Raw genomic sequence first — 23,688 nt, 5'->3', positions numbered from 1 at the left:
CTGTTATTATTCTGTTTAGCTGTATAAATCATAATGCCTGCAGCACCTACTTCAGCTGTGATGACCCTCGCGCCACAAAACATAACAAAATCAAGGTGAACATTTATTGACTGCACCAGAGTACAATATGAGCAAAGCAAATCAATCTGTGTTGGAGTGAAAGCGTTACAAAGCCTTGTGTTCTCAAAGGCTTAGGACACAATGCTGAAGAACCAAAGGTGAATGTCTAAATTATTCAGAATTAATCATTTATTCACATGACATAATTGCTACTATGCTGCAGTAAAGTTAATTACTCTTCCATTACACAATGGAAGAGAGACAATATATTTTCACAGCCTCAAGTACAACAACTCAGAAATACGTTCTGGGGGGTTGTTTTTTAGTTTTTTGCTATTATAGAGAGACAGTATGATCATATAGTTGTAGGAGTATAATATAGGGCAATTTAAACCCTTTAAGTGTGAGTTCTCACCTTGGCCCTGGACAACGAGACCCTTGTCCTCCTCCTTGTCCATCTTCCCTCCATTACTCTCTGTCTGTCAGGGTGTGGCATCTCCACGGTGTATGGAGGCCCGCCCCCAGACACCATGGCCGCCGCCCCCTCCTCCTCCCCCGGGATCCTGATCAGACTCTGGTTGGCTCTGGGCCCGCTCAGGCTTAGGGTTGGGGGTGCAGGGAGGGTCAGGGTGCTGGACAGACATGGTTCTCCTCAGGTGGGTGCGTTTACACAGGAAGTCAGGTTTGGCAGAGAGGCCGAAGGAGCCTTTCCTCAGGACCATGCGGACCGAGGAGGTCTTCTTGGGTCTGGTCCGGTGGCCAAACTGCAGTGAGGAGAGGTGCACTGCATAGCCATCACTTAGGAACTATGGGAAAGACAGACAGAGAGAGAGAGAGAGAACGAGAGTTAGTGAGATTGGCCATGTTAGATAAAGAATAGAACACTAAACAGGTAGAGAGAGATGGAGAGTGACAGGAAAGAACAAAAGCCACAGACAGACCGGAATAGATACATCAAAACACAATCGATAGCTATTAGTGAGTCAATGCCATTAGCTTGATGGTTAAAGAAAAGTAGAAGAGGAGTGTACAGTCCCCTGATGTCTACCTGGCATTGATTCTGGTACTTCTTGGAAGGCCTGCCCACAATATAAATTTGTGAAGGACTCAGACCCAGCATGTTGTACACGGAGATGTCCTTCATGGAGCCATAGGCTGAGTTGATCTTAATGTGACACTGGCAGAGAGAGAGAGAACAGAGCGAGAGAGAGAGACAGAAAGAAAGAAAGAAAGAAAGAAAGAAAGAAAGAAAGAAAGAAAGAAAGAAAGAAAGAGGAAGGGAGATAGACAGAGAGGGATGGAGGCCCACAGTCAATGTTAATGTGAGAACCAAGGAAGTGCGCGTGAGAAATAGAGGAAGAGGGAGAGAGAGAGAGAGAGAGAGAGAAAGAAAGGGAGAGAAAAAAGAGAATGAGATATATATAGACGGGGTGAGAAAAAGAAAAAGAGAAAGAAAAAGAGGAAGATATACACAAAGACAAGGAGTTGAGATATATCCACTGTATCATGTATGTAATATACCTCCTGCACTAGGTTCCTGAGGAAGATGGTTTTCTGTCTCAGTGGGTCGTGGACCAGGCCCTCAGAGAAGAAGATCATGCCCTGGGGGAAGTTGTGTTGGGACAGCCATGACACCACGCGCTGCTTCTGCATGTCTGGCCTCCCTGTGATGTAGATGATAAGATAGCCCAGGTCCTGCCAGTGTCTGGACACAAAGATAATTATTTCTTATGTCCAGTATGAAGGAAGTTAAAGGTACAGTGCATTCGGAAAGTATTCAGACCCCTTTACTTTTTACAGCCTTATTCTAAAATTGAATAAATTATTTTTTCCGTTATCAAGCAACACACCCCATAATGACAAAGCTAATAATTGTTTTTTAAATTTTACCCCTTTTTCTCCCCAATTTCGTGGTATCCAATTGTTTTAGTAGCTACTATCCTGTCTCATCGCTACAACTCCCGTATGGGCTCGGGAGAGACGAAGGTTGAAAGTCATGCGTTTTCCGATACACAACCCAACCAAGCCGCACTGCTTCTTAACACAGCACGCATCCAACCCGGAAGCCAGCCGCACCAATGTGTTGGAGGAAACACCGTGCACCTGGCAACCTTGGTTAGCGCGCACTGCACCCGGCCCGCCACAGGAGTCATTCATCTTTGCCTCGATCCTGACTAGTCTCCCAGTCTCTACCGCTATAACATCCCCACGGCATGATGCTGCCACCACCATGCTTCACCGTAGGGATGGTGCCAGGTTTCCTCCAGAAGTGATGCTTGACATTCAGGTCAAAGAGTTCAATCTTGGTTTCATCAGACCAGAGAATCTTGTTTCTCATGGTCTGAGTGTCACGTCCTGACCTTAGTTCCTTTTTTATGTATCTATTTTAGTTTGGTCAGGGCATGAGTTGGGGTGGGCATTCTATGTTTTGTTCTGTGTGTTTTATTTCTAGGTGTTGGAGAGAGAGGAAAAATAAAGTACACGAGAGAAATATACATTTGGGTGAATTTGTCAGCTATGCTATTCTAACCCTAGCCTTGCCCCAAACTGCCGCTCTTATGGGTCAGAATATAATGATGTAATTACGTGGGGAAGATCTCCGAGGATTCTTTACTGTTCCCTCACCCCTTTCTCTGGAAGGGGTCTTCTGAGGACAGACAGCTCTGTAGCTCAGACCTCACAGCATAGGAATAAAACCGTTTCGATACCACGATTCGCTGGGATTGGATGCTAGGGGGTCCGGCTTGAATTCACCCGCTTAGACACAGCTACTTATCTGTAGCTTGGGTAGAAAAATATTTCTTTGTCTTCAAACTTGTGTTGCGTTCTGGGTTTGTTGACTTTTTAGACCTTGGCTGCAGCTTGGGTCACGTAGTCTCATCTGTAAATTCTTTACTCACACGTTTTATACCCTCGTGTCAGAAGTGGGCATAACCCCCTTTAGGGCAATCCTCTGGGCGTAACTAGTTACAAGGCAAGGTCTGGATTTTACTCAGATCCAATTTTAGACAACTAACTTCACATTTCATATTTACCAAAACATTCTGGGACCTTATATAGACAGGTGTGTGCCTTTACAAATCACATTGAATCAACTAAATTTACCACAGGAGGACTCCAATCAAGTTGAAGAAACATCTCAAGGATGATCAATGGAAACAGGATGCACCTGAGCTCAATTTCAAGTCTTATAGCACAGATTCTGAATACATATGTAAAAAAGGTATTTCTGTTTTTTTAGATTTTATACATTTGCAAAATAATCTAAAAACCTGTTTTCACTTTGTCAGTATATGGGGTATTGTGTGTAGATTGATGAGGATCTTTTTGGTTTCTCATCCATTTTAGAATAAAGCTCTCAAGTAACAAAATTCTAGTTACCATTTGCAGTAACACTAGTTAACAACTTCCTTCAAACTCCCTTTAATGTGACAAAATACTAAGATCATATTCTGAGCTGAACAGATGACTTGTAGGCATTGAAATTGAGTTATCATTTACATTCCATTAATAATTTCTCTCTGCTTGAACTGCTCCTTAATCAAACAAAAGCTGGAAGGCACATTCACAAACATACAAACACTCGCACGCATGAGTTACCTGACGACGTCCACTGCTCCGGGGCGGACTTTAGGGTCGCTGCCCATGATGGAGACGCTAGCAGCGAAGGAGCCATCGATGCTGAACACCACGCACTCCATCCCCCTGGGCAGCACCGTCAGGTAGGCCTCTGCACTCGTCTGATCTCCCCTGGGTAGGAGGTAAAGAGAGGGGGAGGATGATTGCTACTGTAGGCACCTCTGGGGCTCCTTGTTATTCAACAATCTGTGAGTACACTGTTAGAGCTTCACAGTACTTTACCTCCATCACTGATATGGGCCGTAATTCAATTCAGTATTCCTCCACTTTCATGGGAACTCGTCCCAACCCGCATCCATTTCATTACTGATAAACCTCTAACATACTATAACAAACATGCTGTGGTTGCATCTCAATAAGGAATAAAAAGGAGTTGTTGCTTACTTGACCATCATTTTGATAGGGTAGACCCCGGTGGCCAGCTTCTTGCTCTTGGGGATGGTGTAGACCACTCTGCCACTACTGGTGGTCACCTCTGTGTCAAAGTGGACCCAGCGGCCGGACTGGGGCTGGGTCATTAGGAGAATGTCCACCTGGGAGAGGACAAGATAGATTCATGATAAGATGATATGATACGTACGGTTCAGGGCCGCAATTGAATTTCCTTCAATAAACTTTAGTGTTGATCTCTGTCAAAGCAAATTCCTTTGTCAGACCACCATAAGAGAAGTATACATTTCACTTTATTGAAATGCAGACACTTTTAAAAGTATTGCAACTCTAGTGTTTTAAATAGGGCAAATAGTGTTTGCAAATTTCTTAAAATTTTATTTAACCTTTATTTAACTAGGCAAGTCAGTTAAGAACAAATTCTTATTTACAATGACGGCCTACCCCGGCCAAACCCAGGCGACGCTGGGCCAATTGTGCGCCGCCCTATGGGACTCCCAATCACGGCCGGATGTGATGCAGCCTAGATTTGAACCAGGTACTGCAGTGAGGCTCTTGCACTGAGATGCAGTGTCTTGTGTTGTGTCGTCACCTTCTCTCCAGTCAGAGTCACCATGTCCAGTGGGCCGTACATGAACCGACCAACCAGCGTCTGTGGTCCCTCCTCTGTGGCGATGATATCATTCACCCTGTGGTTGCCAGTCACATTCTGCATGAGGAGAAGAGATTTACTGTCACTTCTCTTTAGTTTTTGTGCATTCCAAATGGCACCCTACACTCTTAGAAAAAAAGGTGCTATCTAGAACCTACAAGTAGAACCCTTTGAAGAATAATTTTTGGTTCCAGATAGAACCCTTTTGGGTTCCATGTAGAACCTTTCCACAGACTGTTCTACATTGAACCGAAAAGGTTTCTACCTGGAACCAAAAAGGGTCGTACCTGGAACCAAAAAGGTTTACCCTATGGGGACAGCCGAAGAACCCTTTTGGAACGCTCTTTTCTAAGAGTGTATTACGTATATAGTGCACTACTTTTGACCAGAGACCTATGATCCCTGGTCATATGTAGTGCACTATAAAGGGAATAAAGTGCCATTTGGGACTTCGTATTTGTCTTTCATTACTTTCTGCATGACTCCTCCTCAGACGTAGTGTTTACATCGGCAGGAGGAAATGGGATGTCAAAAGAAGGATGAAAAATAGCACTATTTTACAATTTATCTCTGTTTTGATGCATCACATTTGAAACGTGTGGTGAAAGAGTCTCAGAAGTGTGCACTACAGGACCTTACCAAAAGAGGGTGTCAAATCTCCATGAAGCCTGGCTACAGTAGCAGTGTGGTTCTGGTTCCCCTTCACTACATCTCATTTCAAAGAGCAGGGTGAATAACCCTAAATGAGCTGAGCTAAGGAGAAGTCCTCTAACTCCACACGGCACCCTATTCAATATGTAGTGCACACTACTTTTGACAAGGGCCCATATGGCTATAGTCAAAAGTAGTGCACAACATAGGGAATAGCGTTCCATTTGGGACACAAACCCACTTCATTGCTGAGCTGGTGGGATATTAATGACAAATGAAAGCAGAGGAGTTTACAGATGTAGTTCCCTGGCTCTGTTACAGTAACGCCATGCTGCATTACCTCAGTCCTAACAACCACAGGTGGTTGGAGATAGAATAATTGGGGACAGGTTTGACTGAAGGAAACTTTCAGGAACACTTAGAGGGTAATTTCTAAGGGTTGTAAGCACTATAGGTGCGGGTGTGTGTCAGAAATATTTTTAATATTTTCACAACTGGAATTATGGGAGCAGTAGCTGGCGGTGGGGCGAAAGTGCTGGGTTTTGATGAATAAACAAGGTGTGTGTGTCGAGGGTTGACGCCTCACTGGCTAATCAGAACATGCTCAATGGCTAAATATGTGGTTGCTTCAAGTTGTTTATTTACGTATTGTGTTTTCATCAACTCCAATTCAAGTGTTAGTCCGCTATAACCTAGTGGGATAAATAGCCAGCTCCATATTCGTTACATATATTGAAATGTTTGCAGTCCACAATGTTCTCATTGCATTTCTTTAAAATGGAACTACATTGTTAGACATCAGTTATAGCATTCACAGTGTCAAACATAGTCAATAAGCAAGATTAAATTCACTAGGCTATTGATAAGGCCTAAAAAGCATATCATTCTACTAAAAAATGAAACAACAAGTTGTTTAAAATAGGCTGTCTAAATACAGTTACAGGGACCATGATTCCTCCCCGTGGGCATATTATACAGTCAATGCAACTTAGACTATGGAGGGTTTGACACACATCCAAACGTTTCACAGGAGCTGGATAAAGATCCAATATAAAGAGAATGCTGTTATACTGCTCCCAAATGTAATGTTTTATAAACATCACAAAACCATCTGCTTCAGAAATAGCAGACAAAATTGCATTGCATTCGAAGCACGTAGGTTTTCTCAACCTAAATCTATGGATGGTGAATCTTTCTAGTAAGCTTGGTTTCTGATCTAATTAAATGGAAAACAATCCATCTGTATTTTAAAACAACAACACTATTTCTAAATATGCTAAACAAAAATATAAACGCAACATGCAACAATTTTGAAGGTTTTATTGAGTTACAGCTCATATCAGGAAATCAGTCAAAATAAATAAATAAATTAAGGCCTAATTTATGGATTTCACATGACTGGGACTGTTGGTCACAAATACCTCTAAAAAAATGGGCTTCATGAACTCGTCACGTTATCTCTGTGCATTCAAATTGCCAAAACCCATTGTGAGGCCGGTTGGACATAATGCCAAATTCTCTAAAATGACGTTGGAGGCAGTTTATGGCAGAGAAATTAATATTTCATTATCTGGGAACAGCTCTGGTGAACATTCCTGCAGTCAGCATGCAAATTGCACACTTCCTCAAAATGTAAGACCTCTGTGCCATTGTGTTGGTGCACCTGTGGAATGACCATGCTGTATAATCAGCTTCTTTATATTCCACACCTGTCAGGAGGATGGATTATCTTGGCAAAGAGAATAGTTCACTAACAGGGATGTAAAGACATTTGTGCACAACATTTGAGCAAAATATGCTTTCTGTGGATATGGAACATTTCTGGATAAGAAACATGGGACCAACACGTTACATGTTGTGTTTCTATTTTTGTTCAGTGTAGGATTGGCTCATAAGCGTGAAATCACACATCGCATCTCTCGTATTATGGGCATAAAAGGCAATGTGTGCACACATGGGCCTAAAGGGCTCTTCGGGCAGGAGGCATGGATGCTTGTCTTATCCATTGAAGATGGTTTATTAAACACTACACAGTAACCCTATAATAGACCTAGTTATAACAAACATACAGTAACCCTACAATAGACCTAGTTATAACAAACATACAGTAACCCTACAATAGACCTAGTTATAACATACAGTAACCTTACAATAGACCTAGTTATAACATACAGTAACCCTACAATAGACCTAGTTATAACAAACATACAGTAACCCTACAATAGACCTAGTTATAACAAACATACAGAAACCCTACAATAGACCTAGTTATAACATACAGTAACCTTACAATAGACCTAGTTATAACATACAGTAACCCTACAATAGACCTAGTTATAACATACAGTAACCCTACAACAAACCTAGTTATAACATACAGTAACCCTACAATAGATCTAGTTATAACATACAGTAACCCTACAATAGACGAAGTTATAACAAACATACAGTAACCCTACAATAGACCTAGTTATAACATACAGTAACCCTACAATAGACCTAGTTATAACATACAGTAACCCTACAATAAACCTAGTTATAACATACAGTAACCCTACAATAGACCTAGTTATAACATACAGTAACCCTACAATAGATCTAGTTATAACATACAGTAACCCTACAATAGATCTAGTTATAACATACAGTAACCCTACAATAGACCTAGTTATAACATACAGTAACCCTACAATAGACCTAGTTATAACATACAGTAACCCTACAATAGATCTAGTTATAACATACAGTAACCCTACAATAGACCTAGTTATAACATACAGTAACCCTACAATAGACCTAGTTATAACATACAGTAACCCTACAATAGACCTAGTTATAACATACAGTAACCCTACAATACAACCTCGTTATAACAAACATGTAGCCTATCTAGTTGGTTTTTATTGGCTTCAACATGGAAATATTCGACTACACACGTTGCATTCACATGTTCGAGCCATGGACAATTGGACATTGCCCAAATGTTATAATAAGATAAGCCTCCCATCGCCAATTATATGGCCTGTTACTGACTTTACCACGTGAATGGTAAACAATTAGTGGAGACAGCACCAAGGACAGTGATTGGAATTCCTGCAATTTATTTATTTAACTAGGCAAGTCAGTTAAGAACAAATTCTTATTTTCAATGACAGGAACAGTGGGTTAACTGCCTGTTCAGGGGCAGAACGACAGTTTTGTACCTTGTCAGCTTGGGGATTTGAACTTGCAACCTTCTGGTAACTAGTCCAACACTCTAACCACTAGGCTACCCTGCCACCCCAAATTGACTGTTTGGTTACAAAATCTAAAGGAAAAACAGTAGTCCCTGTATCATGAATAGTGGGACCCCAGCTAATGTCATCTAATGAAGCAATTAAACATTTCCAGACACAACACAATTTGCATTTTGATTAAGTTTGTCAATAATTAATCTTTGCCAGTACTGAGCCATGCTGAAGCTGTGGCATCTCAGCATGACACACACACACACACACACACACACACACACACACACACACACACACACACACACACACTGGCATGCCTGCAGCACTGTCTGTGAATAGGCTGAAAGGCAAGATTGATTCTAATACCTGGACAGTGGCCACATGTCTCTACTACAGGTCACTGCTGAATCGCTCTGCATGAATGCCTGTCTCATGAGAAAATAGCAGAACATATCGCTATCACACCGGGTGAGTGGTGAGTTCACCTTGCCCTCAGACACACACTGAGAGGAGGAAATGGAGAGGAGAGGCAGACCCCTGTCTTACAGCGGTGGCCCCACTCCATCAGAGACAAAGAGCCCCTTACTAGGATAGTGAACTGAAGTCACAGCGTCACTGATGCCAGGTAGGGCCCTCTGAATGGTATCACTATTCCCTGGATGAGCTGGCAGTGCCCAGATGAAGTCTATACAGGACACCAGGAGACTGTATAACAATACGGCTATAACAGATATCATATTCAAATCCCAAATCAAATCATATCAAAATGATTGTCACATACACATAGTTAGCAGATGTTAATGCAAGAGTAGCGAAATGCTTCTGCTTATAGTTCCGACAATGCAGTAATAACCAACGAATAATCAAACCTAACAATTTCAAAACAACTACCTTATACACACAGTGTAAAGGAATGAAAGAATATGTACATAAAAATATATGAATGAGTGATGGTACAGAATGGCATAGGCAAGATGCAGTAGATGGTATCGAGTACAGTATGTACAGTACATATGAGATGAGTAATATAGGGTATGTAAACATATAAAAGTGGCATTGTTTAGAGTGGCTAGTGATACATGTATTACATCAAGATGGCAAGATGCAGTAGATGGTATAAAGTACAGTATACACATATGAGATGAGTAATGTAGGGTATGTAAACATTATTTGAAGTGGCATTGTTTAAAGTGGCTAGTGATACATTTTTACATCAATTTTTACATTATTAAAGTGGCTAGATTTGAGTCAGTATGTTGGCAGCAGCCACTCAATGTTAGTGTTGGCTGTTTACCAGTCTGATGGCCTTGAGATAGAAGCTATTTTTCAGTCTCTCGGTCCCTGCTTTGATGCACCTGTACTGACCTCGCCTTCTGGATGATAACGGGGTGAACAGGTGGTTGTTGTCCTCGATGATCGTTATGGCCTTCCTGTGACATTGGGTGGTGTAGGTGACCTGGAGGGCAGGTAGTTTGCCCCCGGGGATGTGTTGTGCAGACCTCACTACCCTATGGAAAGCCTTACGGTTGTGGGCGGAGCAGTTGCTGTACCAGGCGGTGATACAGCCCGACAGGATGCTCTCGATTGTGCATCTGTAAAAGTTTGTGAGTGCTTTTGGTGACAAGCCGATTTTCTTCAGCCTCCTGAGGTTGAAGAGGCTGCGCCTTCTTCACCACGCTGTCTGCGTGGGTGGACCAATTCAGTTTGTCCGCGTTGTGTATGCCGAGGAACTTAAAACTTACTACCCTCTCCACTACTGTCCCGTCGATGTGGATAGGGGGGTGCTCCCTCTGCTGTTTCCTGAAGTCCACGATCATCTCCTTTGTTTTGTTGACGTTGAGTGTGAGGTTATTTTCCTGACACCACACTCCGAGGGTCCTCACCTCCTCCCTGTAGGCCGTCCCGTCGTTGTTGGTAATCAAGCCTACCACTTTAGTGTCTTCTGCAAACTTGATGATTGAGTTGGAGGAGTGCATGGCAATGCAGTCGTGAGTGAACAGGGAGCTCAGAGCACACCCTTGTGGGGCCCCAGTGTTGAAGATCAACTGGGTGGAGATGCTGTTACCTACCCTCACCACCTGGGGGTGGGCCGTCAGGAAGTCCAGTACCCAGTTGCACAGGGCCCAGGGTCTCGAGCTTGATGACAAGTTTGGAGGGTACTATGGTGTTAGATGCTGAGCTGTAGTCGATGAACAGCATTCTCACATAGGTATTCTTCTTGTCCAGATGGGTTAGGGCAGTGTGCAGTGTGGTTGCGATTGCATCGTCTGTGGACCTATTGGGGCGGTAAGCAAATTGGAGTGGGTCTAGGGTGTCAGGTAGGGTGGAGGTTATATGGTCCTTGACTAGTCTCTCAAAGCACATCAGTGAGTGCTACGGGGCGGTAGTTGTTTAGCTCAGTTACCTTAGCTTTCTTAGGAACAGGAACAATGGTGGCCCTCTTGAAGTATGTGGGAACAGCAGACTGGGATAAGGATTGATTGAATATGTCCGTAAACACACCAGCCAGCTGGTCTGCGCATGCTCTGAGGACGCGGCTCGGGATGCAGTCTGGGCCTGCAGCCTTGCGAGGGTTAACACGTTTAAGTGTTTTACTCACGTCGGCTGCAGTGAAGGAGAGTCCGCAGGTTTTGGTAGCGGGCCGTGTCAGTGGCACTGTATTGTCCTCAAAGCGAGCAAAGAAGTTGTTTAGTCTGTCTGGGAGCAAGACATCCTGGTCCGCGACGAGGCTGGTTTTCTATTTGTAATCCGTGATTGACTGTAGACCCTGCCACATACCTCTCGTGTCTGAGCTGTTGTATTGCGACTCTACTTTGTCTCTATACTGACTCTTAGGATGTTTGATTGCCTTGTGGAGGGAATACCTACACTGTTTGTATTCGGTCATGTTTCCGGTCACCTTGCCATGATTAAAAGCAGTGGTTCGCGCTTTCAGTTTTGCGCGAATGCTGCCATCAATCCACGGTTTCTGGTTGGGGAATGTTTTAATAAACGCTGTGGGTACAACATCACCGATGCACTTGCTAATAAACTCGCTCACCGAATCAGCGTATTCGTCAATGTTGTTCTTTGACGTAATGCGGAACATATCCCAGTCCACATGAACGAAGCAATCTTGAAGCGTGGAATCAGATTGGTCAGACCAGCGTTGAACAGACCTGAGCGCGGGAGCTTACTGTTTTAGTTTCTGTCTATAGGCTGGAAGCAACAAAATGGAGTCGTGGTCAGCTTTTCCAAAAGGAGAGCGGGGGAGGGCATTATATGCGTCGCAGAAGTTAGAATAACAATGATCCAGTGTTTTACCAGCCCTGGTTGCACAATCGATATGCTGATTGAATTTAGGGAGTCTTGTTTTCAGATTAGCCTTGTTAAAATCCCCAGCTACAATGAATGCTGCCTCGGGATATATGGTTTCCAGTTTACATAGAGTCAAATGAAGTTCATTCAGGGCCATTGATGTGTCTGCTTGTGGGGGAATATATGCAGCTGTGATTATAATTGAAGCGTATTCTCTTGGTAGATTATGCGGTCGGCATTTGATTGTGAGTAATTCTAAGTTAGGTGAACAGAAGGACTTGAGTTCCTGTATGTTGTTATGATCACACCACGTCTCGTTAATCATAAGGCATACCCACCCGCCCTTCTTACCAGAAAGATGCTTGTTTCTGTCGGCGCGATGCGTGAAGAAACCAGCTGGCTGTACCGACTCCAATAGCATATCTCGAGTGAGCCATGTTTCCGTGAAGCAAAGAACGTTACAGTCTCTTATGTCTCTCTGGAATGCTACCCTTGCTCGGATTTCATCTATCTTGTTGTCAAGAGACTGCACATTGGCGAGTAGTATGCTCGGGAGCGGTGTGTGATGTGCCTGTCTCCGGTGCCTGACCAGAAGACGGCTTCGTCTGCCCCTTTTACGGCGTCGTTGTTTTGGTTCGCCGGCTGGGATCCGATCCATTGTCCTGGGTGGTGGACCAAACAGAGGATCCGCTTCGGGAAAGTGGTATTCCTGGTCGTAATGTTGGTGAGTTGACATTGCTCCTATATCCAATAGTTCCTCCCGACAAAATACTGCATAGTTTCCTAGGAACGCGAAGCGAGGCGGCCATCTCTGTCGGCGCCGGAAGTTTAAGTGGTCAAGTTCTCCAAGCTGCTCCTCCTCCAGCTGTTGCTCCTCTATCACTTACACAAGAGACAGATCACAGGCTTGGAGGCTGGAGCAGAGCATGTAAGACACAGTCCAATGAATCCTATGTCTAGTTTCCTTAAATATACTGTAGATAGGTTCCAGTGGGCCACGCAGTACATAATATAACAGGACAAAAGCCCATTGTTATTGAATTATTTGCTTTGAATATACTGATGTCCCAGAAATAGACTGGGCTGACCTTTCAGCCTGGCAGTAGTCATGTTGTCTTTTATGCTGGAGCATCAGGTAATTATTTTGTTGTGCTAGCATCAATGATCGAAGATGAAACACACAACATTCAAGTCTCAGCCCACACACAGACACAGAAGCAACAATGGCAAATAAATTGCCCATTTAGTGTCTGTGTACTTTAATGTTAATCTATAGCAGACCAAGGCTGTTGAGGCAAAAATTATGAAAGCTGTGAAAAGATGTGTCACGCCCTGACCGTAGAGATCCTTTTATTCTTTATTCTTGTTTGGTCAGGGTGTGACTCGGGTGTGAAAGTCTATGCTTTCTGGTTCTTTGTTTTTGGCCGGGTATGATTCTCAATCATGGACAGCTGTCTATCGTTGTCTCTGATTGGGAATCATACTTAGGCAGCCTTCTCATTTGTGGATTGTTGTCTTTGTTAGTGGCATGTATAGCCTTACAGAGCTTCACATTCATTTTATTGTTTATAGTTTTGTTGGCGACATTTAAAATAAAAGAATGTACGCTTACCACTTTGCACCTTGGTCCAGTCATTTCCTTGATGACGATCGTGACAGAACAACCCACCACAAACGGACCAAGCGGCGTGGCCGGGAGGAGCAGACAGAGTGGACATGGGAGGACATTCTGGAAGGAAGGGGATCCTAGACGTGGGAGGAGATCCTGGCTGGAAAGGATCGCCTGCCGTGGAAGCAGCGAGGAAGGCGGAAGCGGCTAGTAAAGGGGCCCAGCGTTACACAAGGTCACGGCTGGCAAGGAAGACCAGGAGGCCACTCCAAAACATTTTTTTTTTTGGAGGGGCACACGGAGAGGTTGGCGGAGCTAACTCCCCATGCTCACGGTAGGGAGTGTGGTACTGGTCAGGCACTGTGTTATGCGGTGATGCGCACCATGTCTCCAGTGCTCCAGCTCCTCGCATTGGCCGGGCTCGAGTGGGCATCCAGCCAGGACGGATGGTGCCGGCTCAGCGCTCCTGGCCTCCAGTGCGTCTCTTCGGCCCTGTGCCGGCTCTGAGCACTGTGTCTCTGGTGCGTCTGCACAGCCCAGTGCGTCCTGTGCTTAGCACCCCGTATTTGCCGGGCGAAAGTAACCATCCAGCAAGGACGGGTTGTGCCAGCTCTCTTTTGATCCGCGGTCCAGAGCCTCCAGCGACGGTCCCCTGTCCGGAGCCAGCAGCGACGGTCCCCTGTCCTGAGCCTGCAGCGACGGTCCCCTGTCTGGAGCCTGCAGCGACGGTCCCCTGTCCGGAGCCTGCAGCGACGGTTACCAGTCCGGAGCCTCCAGCGATGGTCCCCAGTCAGGGGCCTGCAACGATGGTCCCCAGTCCGGGGCCTGCAGCGAGGGTCCCCAGTCCGGGGCCTAGAACGAGGGTCCCCAGTCCGGGGCCTGCAACGAGTGTCCCCAGTCCGGGGCCTGCGGCGAGGATCCCCAGTTCGGGGTCGGCGACGAGGGTCCCCGCACCAGAGGTGCCACCAAAGTGGGGGGAGCCAGAGGTGGAGCACCTTGGTCCAGTCATTTCCTTGACGACGATCGTGACAAGATGTGTGAAGCTGATGGTAAAAGTGTGTGCATAAGTGTGTGTGTGTGTGCATGCGTGCCTGTGTGTGCGCACACGTCCTTATCGCTTTGTCACTGACTGAGATACAATTATAAAATGTTTAAACTAAAGATGATTCAATATTTATTGGAATTTCCTCATAAAGCGATTGAACGTACTACAAATTGCTTCTTTCTACAATACACACAGTAATCCTAAATCTGCCCCAAATGGGACTCTATTCTCTATATAGCGCACTTCTTTTATCCAGAGCCCTGGTCAAAAGTAGTGCACTATATAGGGAATAGGGTGCCATTTCGGACATAGCCATAGAATCAACAGTGTGGGGCTAATATTGACACTTCCTACTGAACTGTCCTTTATCTTCCATTAATAAGTCATGCTGGTTTCCTCACCCTCAGTTTGACAGGCGTCCTCCTGCGAAGCCACTTCTCCCGTGGGCTGGATGGAGAGAAGGGGGTTGAGTCCTTGCTGTCAGCTTCCTGGGCCTTCACACTGTCGCATCGTATGAGCTACATGAACACACATACAAGCACGCACGCACACAGTCCATTAATCCACAGCCGGCTTAGTCCACTCAGTATGACGGCACTTCTCAAACAGAATCCCTAGTCTACATTTAGGCACCAGATGCACATTTATCAGTGGAGTGTCACATGACCTACAGACAAAACAATTATATGGAATACTCATCCTCTGGTGCTCAAACACACTTTAGAGAGAATAAAACTAGGACTGGCATTATCTTGAGGTGTACACAGTCACAGATGCTAACTGGAGCTCATTTGTCAAGAGGAAGATTGAGGTGTATTAACAGGATAGCTAGAGGATGATCCGCTATGGAGTGGACTCTATGTACATTTCATCTCAGAAGTTGATAAGAAAAACCTGTCTATCTTTAGCCTAATCAATGTGTAGCCAGGCTAATGAAACAGCAGGGCTAATGATGTGTTTCCAAAGAGGAGAGGAGAGGAAAGGACAGGTCGCAGTGAGAGAAGGAGCTCTACTCCATGACTGTATTAACGAGATCCCAGTTTAAGATTCAACCTCTTATTACACATCAATTATGTAAGAATAGGTAATTGATTTCACTAAACCAGCAGTTAAGTAGAGTAAATAAATGAAAAGGGCAGTAAGCTTGTGCGAATCATAAGGTCTGTATCCATTTCCATGATAGGATATCGATTAGAGCTGAAACCCACTGATCCAAGATAACAATCAGTCAGTTTATTATCTTCACGGCAGAGATAGATAATACTTCTTATTTCCTGTGTACTCTCTGATTTCCCTCACCTCACTCTCCCACACAAAAGACTGAGGTACCGTAGCAGCAGCCAACACCATGGGTGCACTTTCCAAATAGCACCTTATTCACTATATCGAGCACTACTTTTAGCCAGAGCCCTATGGATCCTGGTCAAAGGTAGTGCACTATATAGGGAATAGGGTGCAATTTGAGAAACAACCCCTTACTGTATTGGATGCTGCTCTGGTCTCTTCTCCTTAAAGTAGGTGGACACCCTTTCAAATTAGTGGATTCAGCTGTTTCAGCCACACCGGTTACTGACAGGTGTATAAAATCGAGCATACAACCATGCAATCACCATAAAAGAATATCTGACCTTTCCCAGCTGGACAAAAGTTTAGGCATAGTCACTTTACCTCTACCTACATGTCACTGTTTAGGCATAGTAACTTTACCCCTACCTACATGTCACTGTTTAGGCATAGTCACTTTACCCCTACCTACATGTCACTGTTTAGGCATAGTAACTTTACCCCTACCTACATGTCACCGTTTAGGCATAGTAACTTTACCCCTACCTACATGTCACCGTTTAGGCATAGTCACTTTACCCCTACCTACATGTCACTGTTTAGGCATAGTAACTTTACCCCTACCTACATGTCACTGTTTAGGCATAGTCACTTTACCCCTACCTACATGTCACCGTTTAGGCATAGTAACTTTACCCCTACCTACATGTCACTGTTTAGGCATAGTAACTTTACCCCTACCTACATGTCACCGTTTAGGCATAGTAACTTTACCCCTACCTACATGTCACTGTTTAGGCATAGTCACTTTACCCCTACCTACATGTCACTGTTTAGGCATAGTAACTTTACCCCTACCTACATGTCACCGTTTAGGCATAGTCACTTTACCCCTACCTACATGTCACTGTTTAGGCATAGTAACTTTACCCCTACCTACATGTCACTGTTTAGGCATAGTAACTTTACCCCTACCTACATGTCACTGTTTAGGCATAGTAACTTTACCCCTACCTACATGTCACTGTTTGGGCATAGTAACTTTACCCCTACCTACATGTCACTGTTTAGGCATAGTAACTTTACCCCTACCTACATGTCACTGTTTAGGCATAGTAACTTTACCCCTACCTACATGTCACTGTTTAGGCATAGTCACTTTACCCCTACCTACATGTCACTGTTTAGGCATAGTAACTTTACCCCTACCTACATGTCACTGTTTAGGCATAGTAACTTTACCCCTACCTACATGTCACTGTTTAGGCATAGTAACTTTACCCCTACCTACATGTCACCGTTTAGGCATAGTAACTTTACCCCTACCTACATGTCACCGTTTAGGCATAGTCACTTTACCCCTACCTACATGTCACTGTTTAGGCATAGTCACTTTACCCCTACCTACATGTCACTGTTTAGGCATAGTCACTTTACACCTACCTACATGTCACTGTTTAGGCATAGTAACTTTACCCCTACCTACATGTCACTGTTTAGGCATAGTAACTTTACCTCTACCTACATGTCACTGTTTAGGCATAGTAACTTTACCCCTACCTACATGTCACTGTTTAAGCATAGTAACTTTACCTCTACCTACATGTCACCGTTTAGGCATAGTCACGTTACCCCTACCTACATGTCACTGTTTAGGCATAGTCACTTTACCCCTACCTACATGTCACTGTTTAGGCATAGTCACTTTACACCTACCTACATGTCACTGTTTAGGCATAGTAACTTTACCCCTACCTACATGTCACTGTTTAGGCATAGTAACTTTACCTCTACCTACATGTCACTGTTTAGGCATAGTAACTTTACCCCTACCTACATGTCACCGTTTAGGCATAGTAACTTTACCCCTACCTACATGTCACCGTTTAGGCATAGTAACTTTACCCCTACCTACATGTCACTGTTTAGGCATAGTAACTTTAACCCTACCTACATGTCACTGTTTAGGCATAGTAACTTTACCTCTACCTACATGTCACTGTTTAGGCATAGTCACTTTACCCCTACCTACATGTCACTGTTTAGGCATAGTCACTTTACCCCTACCTACATGTCACTGTTTAGGCATAGTCACTTTACCCCTACCTACATGTCACTGTTTAGGCATAGTCACTTTACCCCTACCTACATGTCACTGTTTAGGCATAGTCACTTTACCCCTACCTACATGTCACTGTTTAGGCATAGTCACTTTACCCCTACCTACATGTCACTGTTTAGGCATAGTCACTTTACCCCTACCTACATGTCACTGTTTAGGCATAGTCACTTTACCCCTACCTACATGTCACTGTTTAGGCATAGTAACTTTACCCCTACCTACATGTCACCGTTTAGGCATAGTAACTTTACCCCTACCTACATGTCACTGTTTAGGCATAGTAACTTTACCCCTACCTACATGTCACTGTTTAGGCATAGTAACTTTACCCCTACCTACATGTCACTGTTTAGGCATAGTAACTTTACCCCTACCTACATGTCACTGTTTAGGCATAGTAACTTTACCCCTACCTACATGTCACTGTTTAGGCATAGTAACTTTACCCCTACCTACATGTCACTGTTTAGGCATAGTAACTTTACCCCTACCTACATGTCACTGTTTAAGCATAGTAACTTTACCTCTACCTACATGTCACCGTTTAGGCATAGTCACTTTACCCCTACCTACATGTCACTGTTTAGGCATAGTCACTTTACCCCTACCTACATGTCACTGTTTAGGCATAGTAACTTTACCCCTACCTACATGTCACTGTTTAGGCATAGTCACTTTACCCCTACCTACATGTCACTGTTTAGGCATAGTAACTTTACCCCTACCTACATGTCACCGTTTAGGCATAGTAACTTTACCCCTACCTACATGTCACTGTTTAGGCATAGTAACTTTACCCCTACCTACATGTCACTGTTTAGGCATAGTAACTTTACCCCTACCTACATGTCACTGTTTAGGCATAGTAACTTTACCCCTACCTACATGTCACTGTTTAGGCATAGTAACTTTACCCCTACCTACATGTCACTGTTTAGGCATAGTAACTTTACCCCTACCTACATGTCACCGTTTAGGCATAGTAACTTTACCCCTACCTACATGTCACTGTTTAGGCATAGTAACTTTACCCCTACCTACATGTCACTGTTTAGGCATAGTAACTTTACCCCTACCTACATGTCACTGTTTAGGCATAGTAACTTTACCCCTACCTACATGTCACTGTTTAGGCATAGTAACTTTACCCCTACCTACATGTCACTGTTTAGGCATAGTAACTTTACCCCTACCTACATGTCACTGTTTAAGCATAGTAACTTTACCTCTACCTACATGTCACCGTTTAGGCATAGTCACTTTACCCCTACCTACATGTCACTGTTTAGGCATAGTCACTTTACCCCTACCTACATGTCACTGTTTAGGCATAGTCACTTTACACCTACCTACATGTCACTGTTTAGGCATAGTAACTTTACCCCTACCTACATGTCACTGTTTAGGCATAGTAACTTTACCTCTACCTACATGTCACTGTTTAGGCATAGTAACTTTACCCCTACCTACATGTCACCGTTTAGGCATAGTAACTTTACCCCTACCTACATGTCACCGTTTAGGCATAGTAACTTTACCCCTACCTACATGTCACTGTTTAGGCATAGTAACTTTAACCCTACCTACATGTCACTGTTTAGGCATAGTAACTTTACCTCTACCTACATGTCACTGTTTAGGCATAGTCACTTTACCCCTACCTACATGTCACTGTTTAGGCATAGTAACTTTACCCCTACCTACATGTCACCGTTTAGGCATAGTAACTTTACCCCTACCTACATGTCACCGTTTAGGCATAGTCACTTTACCCCTACCTACATGTCACTGTTTAGGCATAGTAACTTTACCCCTACCTACATGTCACTGTTTAGGCATAGTCACTTTACACCTACCTACATGTCACTGTTTAGGCATAGTAACTTTACCCCTACCTACATGTCACTGTTTAGGCATAGTAACTTTACCTCTACCTACATGTCACTGTTTAGGCATAGTAACTTTACCCCTACCTACATGTCACTGTTTAAGCATAGTAACTTTACCTCTACCTACATGTCACCGTTTAGGCATAGTCACTTTACCCCTACCTACATGTCACTGTTTAGGCATAGTCACTTTACCCCTACCTACATGTCACTGTTTAGGCATAGTCACTTTACACCTACCTACATGTCACTGTTTAGGCATAGTAACTTTACCCCTACCTACATGTCACTGTTTAGGCATAGTAACTTTACCTCTACCTACATGTCACTGTTTAGGCATAGTAACTTTACCCCTACCTACATGTCACCGTTTAGGCATAGTAACTTTACCCCTACCTACATGTCACCGTTTAGGCATAGTAACTTTACCCCTACCTACATGTCACTGTTTAGGCATAGTAACTTTAACCCTACCTACATGTCACTGTTTAGGCATAGTAACTTTACCTCTACCTACATGTCACTGTTTAGGCATAGTCACTTTACCCCTACCTACATGTCACTGTTTAGGCATAGTCACTTTACCCCTACCTACATGTCACTGTTTAGGCATAGTCACTTTACACCTACCTACATGTCACTGTTTAGGCATAGTAACTTTACCTCTACCTACATGTCACTGTTTAGGCATAGTCACTTTACCCCTACCTACATGTCACTGTTTAGGCATAGTCACTTTACCCCTACCTACATGTCACCGTTTAGGCATAGTAACTTTACCCCTACCTACATGTCACTGTTTAGGCATAGTAACTTTAACCCTACCTACATGTCACTGTTTAGGCATAGTAACTTTACCTCTACCTACATGTCACTGTTTAGGCATAGTCACTTTACCCCTACCTACATGTCACTGTTTAGGCATAGTAACTTTACCCCTACCTACATGTCACCGTTTAGGCATAGTAACTTTACCCCTACCTACATGTCACCGTTTAGGCATAGTCACTTTACCCCTACCTACATGTCACTGTTTAGGCATAGTAACTTTACCCCTACCTACATGTCACTGTTTAGGCATAGTCACTTTACACCTACCTACATGTCACTGTTTAGGCATAGTAACTTTACCCCTACCTACATGTCACTGTTTAGGCATAGTAACTTTACCTCTACCTACATGTCACTGTTTAGGCATAGTAACTTTACCCCTACCTACATGTCACTGTTTAAGCATAGTAACTTTACCTCTACCTACATGTCACCGTTTAGGCATAGTCACTTTACCCCTACCTACATGTCACTGTTTAGGCATAGTCACTTTACCCCTACCTACATGTCACTGTTTAGGCATAGTCACTTTACACCTACCTACATGTCACTGTTTAGGCATAGTAACTTTACCCCTACCTACATGTCACTGTTTAGGCATAGTAACTTTACCTCTACCTACATGTCACTGTTTAGGCATAGTAACTTTACCCCTACCTACATGTCACCGTTTAGGCATAGTAACTTTACCCCTACCTACATGTCACCGTTTAGGCATAGTAACTTTACCCCTACCTACATGTCACTGTTTAGGCATAGTAACTTTAACCCTACCTACATGTCACTGTTTAGGCATAGTAACTTTACCTCTACCTACATGTCACTGTTTAGGCATAGTCACTTTACCCCTACCTACATGTCACTGTTTAGGCATAGTCACTTTACCCCTACCTACATGTCACTGTTTAGGCATAGTCACTTTACACCTACCTACATGTCACTGTTTAGGCATAGTAACTTTACCTCTACCTACATGTCACTGTTTAGGCATAGTCACTTTACCCCTACCTACATGTCACTGTTTAGGCATAGTCACTTTACCCCTACCTACATGTCACTGTTTAGGCATAGTCACTTTACCCCTACCTACATGTCACTGTTTAGGCATAGTCACTTTACCCCTACCTACATGTCACTGTTTAGGCATAGTCACTTTACCCCTACCTACATGTCACTGTTTAGGCATAGTAACTTTACCCCTACCTACATGTCACTGTTTAGGCATAGTAACTTTACCCCTACCTACATGTCACTGTTTAGGCATAGTCACTTTACCCCTACCTACATGTCACTGTTTAGGCATAGTAACTTTACCCCTACCTACATGTCACCGTTTAGGCATAGTAACTTTACCCCTACCTACATGTCACTGTTTAGGCATAGTAACTTTACCCCTACCTACATGTCACTGTTTAGGCATAGTAACTTTACCCCTACCTACATGTCACTGTTTAGGCATAGTAACTTTACCCCTACCTACATGTCACTGTTTAGGCATAGTAACTTTACCCCTACCTACATGTCACTGTTTAGGCATAGTAACTTTACCCCTACCTACATGTCACTGTTTAGGCATAGTAACTTTACCCCTACCTACATGTCACTGTTTAAGCATAGTAACTTTACCTCTACCTACATGTCACCGTTTAGGCATAGTCACTTTACCCCTACCTACATGTCACTGTTTAGGCATAGTCACTTTACCCCTACCTACATGTCACTGTTTAGGCATAGTCACTTTACACCTACCTACATGTCACTGTTTAGGCATAGTAACTTTACCCCTACCTACATGTCACTGTTTAGGCATAGTAACTTTACCTCTACCTACATGTCACTGTTTAGGCATAGTAACTTTACCCCTACCTACATGTCACCGTTTAGGCATAGTAACTTTACCCCTACCTACATGTCACCGTTTAGGCATAGTAACTTTACCCCTACCTACATGTCACTGTTTAGGCATAGTAACTTTAACCCTACCTACATGTCACTGTTTAGGCATAGTAACTTTACCTCTACCTACATGTCACTGTTTAGGCATAGTCACTTTACCCCTACCTACATGTCACTGTTTAGGCATAGTCACTTTACCCCTACCTACATGTCACTGTTTAGGCATAGTCACTTTACACCTACCTACATGTCACTGTTTAGGCATAGTAACTTTACCTCTACCTACATGTCACTGTTTAGGCATAGTCACTTTACACCTACCTACATGTTACTGTTTAGGCATAGTCACTTTACCCCTACCTACATGTCACTGTTTAGGCATAGTCACTTTACCCCTACCTACATGTCACTGTTTAGGCATAGTAACTTTACCCCTACCTACATGTCACTGTTTAGGCATAGTAACTTTACCCCTACCTACATGTCACTGTTTAGGCAAAGTAACTTTACCCCTACCTACATGTCACTGTTTAGGCATAGTCACTTTACCCCTACCTACATGTCACTGTTTAGGCATAGTAACTTTACCTCTACCTACATGTCACTGTTTAGGCATAGTAACTTTACCCCTACCTACATGTCACCGTTTAGGCATAGTAACTTTACCCCTACCTACATGTCACTGTTTAGGCATAGTCACTTTACCCCTACCTACATGTCACTGTTTAGGCATAGTAACTTTACCCCTACCTACATGTCACTGTTTAGGCATAGTCACTTTACCCCTACCTACATGTCACTGTTTAGGCATAGTAACTTTACCCCTACCTACATGTCACCGTTTAGGCATAGTAACTTTACCCCTACCTACATGTCACTGTTTAGGCATAGTAACTTTACCCCTACCTACATGTCACTGTTTAGGCATAGTAACTTTAACCCTACCTACATGTCACTGTTTAGGCATAGTAACTTTACCCCTACCTACATGTCACTGTTTAGGCATAGTCACTTTACCCCTACCTACATGTCACTGTTTAGGCATAGTCACTTTACCCCTACCTACATGTCACTGTTTAGGCATAGTCACTTT

The 23,688-nt window shown here is 43.6% G+C and overlaps 1 protein-coding gene across 1 annotated transcript in view; it reads right to left on the bottom strand.

Moving 5' to 3' along the window:
- The window catches only part of LOC135546459 (membrane-associated phosphatidylinositol transfer protein 3-like), a 156,586-nt gene that overhangs the window by 6,000 nt on the left and 126,898 nt on the right, over nucleotides 1-23,688 (bottom strand). Inside the window, exons 13-19 of the mRNA XM_064974895.1 lie at nucleotides 14,975-15,091; nucleotides 4,682-4,798; nucleotides 4,084-4,232; nucleotides 3,661-3,810; nucleotides 1,582-1,765; nucleotides 1,109-1,237; nucleotides 476-866 (exon numbers count right to left, since the gene is read on the bottom strand). Of these exons, the coding sequence (XP_064830967.1) occupies nucleotides 543-866; nucleotides 1,109-1,237; nucleotides 1,582-1,765; nucleotides 3,661-3,810; nucleotides 4,084-4,232; nucleotides 4,682-4,798; nucleotides 14,975-15,091 (1,170 nt within the window). The 3' untranslated portion in view covers nucleotides 476-542. The remainder of the gene's footprint in view (nucleotides 1-475; nucleotides 867-1,108; nucleotides 1,238-1,581; nucleotides 1,766-3,660; nucleotides 3,811-4,083; nucleotides 4,233-4,681; nucleotides 4,799-14,974; nucleotides 15,092-23,688) is intronic.

The sequence above is a fragment of the Oncorhynchus masou genome, chromosome 9, assembly GCF_036934945.1.
Source record: "Oncorhynchus masou masou isolate Uvic2021 chromosome 9, UVic_Omas_1.1, whole genome shotgun sequence".
NCBI lineage: Eukaryota > Metazoa > Chordata > Actinopteri > Salmoniformes > Salmonidae > Oncorhynchus > Oncorhynchus masou.
This window is presented reverse-complemented; position numbering and strand designations above follow the sequence as displayed.